We start from the raw sequence: 6,319 nt of genomic DNA, 5'->3' as shown, positions 1-6,319 counted from the left end.
GGCGCTCAGGTGCCTGTGACTGCGTGGGGCTTGGGGCCTCCCGGATCCTGGGGCGCTGGCTCCGGGGGGCCCCACATCCTCTCGCAGCTGTTCCCAGCCCGGAGCTAAGGATACGCCTCTGGGTCTTGAAAGGAGGACCCCAGGCTCGCGGGCCGCGACCACACAGAAACCTGCTTGCGGCGCGCTTTGGAGAGACTTGTGCTGCCCGGGGGCTGCGGACAGGTGGGGAATTCTGCAGGAAAAGGCAGGCTCCGTTCTGACTGTTTTCAATGTGAAAATCCAGCAAGCCCGTTGTAATCCTTTTCCTTGCATCTGGGGAGGCGACGCTGGAATTTAAGCCCCGGCTTTGGGTCTATCTCTGAAGTTCTAGGTTCACCCCCCCCCTTCGCCCCCCGCCACCTCTACCCTCACGCCGGCCGTGAGGTTTTGACTGGGAGGAAGTGGGTCTGTGCTTTAACCGTGTGCGAGGGTTTTGAACTTGAGCCAGGGGCCCTGGAAACATGACCATCTGTGTTCTCTCGCCTGCAGCTGGGAGGAAAGATGTTCACTGTGCTGACCCGCCAACCTTGCGAGCACGCAGGTTAGTATCGCAGCGGGCAGCCTGCAGGATTTCCCCGCATCGCAGAGAACCCCGCGTCCGCTCAGGTTCCTCATCCCCGGCCCGGGCCGGCAAGTGGCTGTGCATCCTCTTGAGCTGGGTGCCGGAGTTGCTCACTGGCTCTCACCACAGGCGTTCCTCGCAGAAAAGCAATGCTTTTCATCCCAGCGACACAAAACAAGGGCTAACATGCATGTTTCGATTAAATGGTTTTTCCGGTTTGCATAATCCATTCATTTGGCCCTTGTGGTTTCCCTTACCCTACGGTGTGTAAGGTTTGCTGTAGAATAATGTGGATTTTGTGACGAACTTCAAAGTGCTGGGAGCTTTGCTCTAGTCTATTCCCATTCAAGCGTTGTTGCTGGCACAGCGCCTACAGCATCCTCCAGCCCCCGGCATGGTCAGCATTGTTCCTGCTGATGTTCCCGCAGGCACATGTGCGGAATTCTCTCTCTCTCTCTCTCTCCCTCCCTCTCTCTCTCTCTCACACACACACACACATGCACACACACTTCCAAGTTTGCCCCACCTGCCTGCCCTGGAGCACTCTTTGCCGTTGCTCATATGAAAGTCCGGGAGCCTCTGGCCTCTCCTCTCCCAGGTCGGCACTTGATAATTACAGTGTGTGTCCGGCCCTAATGATAAGCACAGCCGTAGGCCCTGTTCCCTAAATGAATGAGACCTGGTCTAGTCCATTTTGCTTCGTGATAGACTTTTCTGCTGGGGCAAGTGTTTGCTTAAGGTAATCATAGCCTTTTACCCAAAATCTGCTGAAGCGCAGAGGACTGGGGAGGCTAGCGTGTGGCTGTGGTCAGGAGACTGCTTACCTACCACCCCGCCTCCCTCCGGTGGCCAGAGGTTGTGCCCCTACATTGGGGATTCTTGTCTTCCAAAAGGATACGATTGTAGGCTAGTGGGGGCAATTTATACCAATTTTTTTCTTTTTCTTTAAAGGGAAATTGTATCTAAGGAGCTGATTTACTTTGATCTCCAGGTTTTTCCCGAAACACTTGGAAATTTTAACACAGATCCGGTAACATCACACGTACAGATTAACTTGTTACATTCCTCCCAAAGGACAAGTTTAACCTGGCAGATTAAACCTCCACCATGTCTTGTTAGGGGGGAAATCCCTTCAACTGACACTGACAGGTGGTTTCTTTAAAAGTTGATACAAGAGTCTGTCTCTGTGGATAAACTGGTTCCTGGCGGTCTCCAGCATCAGAAAAGTGATCTAGGACCTGCAGGTCATCCATGGTGGTTGGCCCCCTTCAGTTGCTACTACAAAGGAGTCAGCATAGAGTAACTGCATGTCATTTTACACACATGGGACTCCTTCTGTGGAATAAATTCCCAGAGGTGGGATTGCAAGTCAGATGGTATGCCTGTTTGCAATTATTGTCAGTAAATACTGACACATTGCCTTCCACTGACGCTGTGTCAGTTTTCACTCCCAGTGACAAGGTAGAAGAATGAGGCTGTTAAGTAACCACTTTTGACATTAGGAAATGTCTGCGGCAGTGTCTACACAGCAGGGGGATCAGATGGGGCAGCAATAAACTTTCATGAACCCACACTAGTTTGTTAAGACCTAATCTGCTTGTAATCATTCAGTTAAGCAATGTTAGTTTAAATTTAATAGACATAGTTCATTATGATACATTATGTATTATTATACAACTAGAGGCCTGGTGCACAAAATTCGAGCACAGGGGGTCCCTCAGCCTGGCCTGCACCCTCTCACAATCTGGGTCCCTCTTGCTGCAATCCAGGACTGCTGGCTCCTAACCACTTGCCTGCCTGATTGTCTCTAACCACTCACCTGCCTGCCTGATTGCCCCTAACCATTCTGCCTGCCTGCCTGATTTGTCCCTAACTGCCTCTGCCTGCCTGCCTGATCACCCCTAACCACTCACCAGCCTGCCTGATTGCCCCTAACTGCCTCTGCCTGCCTGATTGCCCCTAACCATTCTGCCTGCCTGCCTGATTTGTCCCTAACTGCCTCTGCCTGCCTGCCTGATCACCCCTAACCACTCACCAGCCTGCCTGATTGCCCCTAACTGCCTCTGCCTGCCTGATTGCCCCTAACCACCTCTGCCTTGGCCCCTGCCACAGCAGCTTCATCCGGAAGGATGTCTGGAATGACGTCTGGAAGGTCGTTCGGCTGTCTGGTCTAATTAGCATATTACTCATTTATTATTATAAATATGTATATACATCATATATTATACCATACATACAATTATATAATGATCTTTACTTAGTGTCTATATATTTAATTTAAGAGTATTCATGTGCTTATTTATTCATTTTTTTGCTTTTAAATGGGTAGAGTTTACATGTTATGATTAAAATATAAATCTCAGCGATTACATGATCCCTTTTGGACGAGACATGTGGATTGGGGTATAGTTCGTCTTTGTTGGTGAAGATGTAGGGAGACCTAGTGCCTTCACTGTAGACACAGCAAGCATAACTGAGTGTGAGTTCTTATTGGGAACCTAAATGCTGTAGAATTTTAGACATGTTATCATTTGCTCCACAATAAGTCACCGTGTAGTGAATCATTAATTATATCTGAAGTACCATATTAATTTCTTCTTATTTATCTGAGATTAATTTTAAATGAAATATGACCTGCTTTAATGGAAAACCCATATTTTTCTAATCTGCACTGAAACAAATGTTATTGTAAACCTTCTCAGGGACAACCAGTAATATGCATAACATACTTTGAGAAATACCAGAAAACTAAACTATGCATACCGAAAACTAATATAATACTGTATACAACATATAGATATATGTATATATGTAATGTAAAATATATAAATATAATATATGTATAAATATATTAAAAACTAATACATATATAACTAATATGATACTACAGAAAACTAAATACCAGAAAACTAAAGCCATGCAAACACGGTTTAAGTCCACTCTTTGGAGGAAAGATAAGTGGGTATTAGAACCCAGCTGCTTCTCCACCTTAAGCGTGTGGGTCTCACTAAAGCCAGAAGTGACTGGTGCCCACGGCTACGCACCCAGTTCCTGGGTTCTGCAAAGAAGACGAGTGTCTTGTTCCTTCGTTTCCCCTCGTAAGTCTTCTGGGTCTTCCCGTTTCAGGCTTCAAGGCCCTCTCCCGCACGCCAGTCGTCGTCGCCTTGGTGGTCTTGATTTTGAGTGTGGTGGTACTTGTGGCCATCACACTCATCCAGATTCACCAGAAAGAGGTCCTCCTTCCCGGACTGAAGGTAAGCGTGCAGGGATCGGCACGGAAGGGGAGCAATGGGCTATGATATCACTTACTCTAAAGCCATGAGTTAGAAGAGAAGAAGAGCATTCTCCCCCCTCCGGCTGGAGCCTGGGAAGACAGTGTAAGACCCAAGGGAGAAGGTCCGGACATGCTGGGTTTGTGATGTTTGAGGCTCCAGTTTGATTGTGGTGACATCTTTCCCAAGGACCGTGTGGTTTTTGCTTTGACCCCTGACTATTGGAAGCGAAGCTAGACTTTGTGGCCAGTGATAAATGGCTACCAAAGATTTACCAACTTGTCCGTCTCCCCAGAGCACATATCTCTCCCTGATCATGAGTGGAGACCAGGAGACCCAGGCTCCTCCTCGGCCTGGCCTGGAGGAACAAAAATTCAAGGACTTGAAAAGATCTCCTGGAACTGTATTTGGGCCTAGAAATGTGCCCTGATCCCTCTAACTCTCCCCCCGGAAAAATTTCTCAGGCCCTTATGCTCTGTTCCAGAGACCTTTCTCAGCCCTTGATAAATAAGTCCATCCCAGATGGCCTCCTGGGTGACTTCTGGCAGGCTGAGAATCATGAATATCGTCCCAGCCTTGGCTGTAAGGATGACGGGAGGTGATCCCACAAGGGCCTGTCACATGAAAGGCAGGCAGAGACATTGAGCCTTTCTGCCACGTGGGTAGAGGCCAGCAAACTTTCTGTAAAGGGCTCAATAGTACATATTTTAGGGTTTGAGGGCCATTTATAATCTCTGTTACACATACCCTCTTTTGTTTTTGTCTTCTTAACTCTTTAAAAATGTCAAAACCACCTGGCCGGTGTGGCTCAGTGGTTGAGTGTTGACCCATGAATCAAGAGGTCCCTGGTTCAATCCCTGCTCAGGGCACATGGCTGGGTTGCAGGCTCAAGCCCTGTTAGGGGGCATGCCGGAGGCTGCCAATCCATGTCTCTCTCTTATCAATGTTTCTATCCCTCTCCCTTCCTCTCTCTCTAAAATCAATAAAAACATACTTTTAAAAAACCAGTTAAAAATGTAAAAACCCTTCTTAGCTGGAGAGACATAGGGGCCAAGTTTGACTGTGTTATTTGAATTTTATTGATTGATTGTTTTGGGCGAGAGAGAGAGAGAGAAACATCAATTTGTTGTTCCACTTATTTATGCACTCATTGGTTGCTTCTTATATGTACCCTGACCAGGGATCAGACGTTGGTGTACTGTGATGATGCTCAGACCAACTGAACTACCCACCAGGGCTATTTGATCCCCTTTAGCATTTACACTTTGCCTCACAATTCCTTCTGCATCTTCCTACTGTTAGTGACTGGTCAATGGCTATATTTGAAGTAGAAGTTTTTAAAGATAAGAAACTACTATTGCCTTGGCTCGGGGTCTGCAGAGAGTGTAGACAGAGCATGGATGTGGGTCTGAACTGTCCCACCGCCTACAGTCAACATACAGATGCACAGGGCTCTCTACTTTGTGGAATTGCCAGGGGTGGGAAAAGGACAGGTGGATGGGGTGGGCAGGGCAAAAGCCTTCATCTGTAAAATCGCCCCTCGGGCCCTTCAAAAGTGAGGCATGGGCTGGTTAAGGTGGTTGCCAGCTGCTGGCTTCCACTCATTCTGGGAGGTAGGAGGTAAGTCCTCTGTTCAGCCTGAGGGACATGAGGAGTTAGAAGACTGGAAGAGTGAACTGAAAAGTGGAGCCTGAGGCATACGGAGGGCACATGGAAGGAGAGGGCCACCCGTGTTAAATGTTACTGTCTCGGGTGGATCCCCCTAACCTAAGATCTGAGTGCAAGCAGGTCATCTGAGGATGGCCCAGGAAGCACAGGGAGGGGATGGGGAAGTGAGACGGGAGGAAAGCAGCCACTGGAGGGCCGGGGACCCAGCAGGTTACCCCTTGGGCGCCTGGGGCTCAGTCCTGCTGGGGATGCCTGGAAGTCAGTGCAGAACCCACCGCAGGGTTGTCCTCTACAGAGGGGGAGGGGCATACGGAACACCTGCCTCCCAGCTTTCCCTCTCTTGGGCGTATTTACACACCAACACCCGTCACTCATCGGTTGAGAGACTGCTCCCTGGGGAGCGTTAACTCTAGTATTTCTGGCACATTATGCGCTTGGGTTGGCTCAGGCCACTAGAGAGAGTGTCTGCAGGCAGGTGGAAAGTGCATGGTTGGCCATCACGGTGGTAAGGTCTGAGGGACCGTGGACAGGAACCTCCATGACTGTTCCATGTAGATACAATAACTATTACCCTCCTTTGCAGAGGAGGAAATAGAAGAACAGAAAGGGCAAATGGCGTCCCGCAGTTACACAGAGGGAACACAGCAGGACTGGTATAGCAGGAAGAAAAGAGTAGAGCATTGGCCTCATGCAAAGGTTTGGGAAGATGGGAAGACACACCCTCACCCATTAGCACACAGTTCAAAGAGGGGCTTTTTTTAGAAACTATTTATTTATT

At 48.6% G+C, this 6,319-nt stretch overlaps 1 protein-coding gene across 1 annotated transcript in view; it reads left to right on the top strand.

The window, feature by feature from the left end:
* The first annotated feature begins 44 nt into the window (after positions 1–44).
* The window catches only part of ENTPD3 (ectonucleoside triphosphate diphosphohydrolase 3), a 49,006-nt gene continuing 42,731 nt past the window's right edge, over positions 45–6,319 (top strand). Inside the window, exons 1-3 of the mRNA XM_005860408.2 lie at positions 45–222; positions 529–580; positions 3,728–3,855. Of these exons, the coding sequence (XP_005860470.1) occupies positions 541–580; positions 3,728–3,855 (168 nt within the window). The 5' untranslated portion in view covers positions 45–222; positions 529–540. The remainder of the gene's footprint in view (positions 223–528; positions 581–3,727; positions 3,856–6,319) is intronic.

The sequence above is a fragment of the Myotis brandtii genome, unplaced genomic scaffold, assembly GCF_000412655.1.
Source record: "Myotis brandtii unplaced genomic scaffold, ASM41265v1 scaffold134, whole genome shotgun sequence".
Lineage (NCBI taxonomy): Eukaryota > Metazoa > Chordata > Mammalia > Chiroptera > Vespertilionidae > Myotis > Myotis brandtii.
Note: the sequence above shows the minus strand (reverse complement) of the source record. Positions and strands in the feature narration are given on the sequence as shown.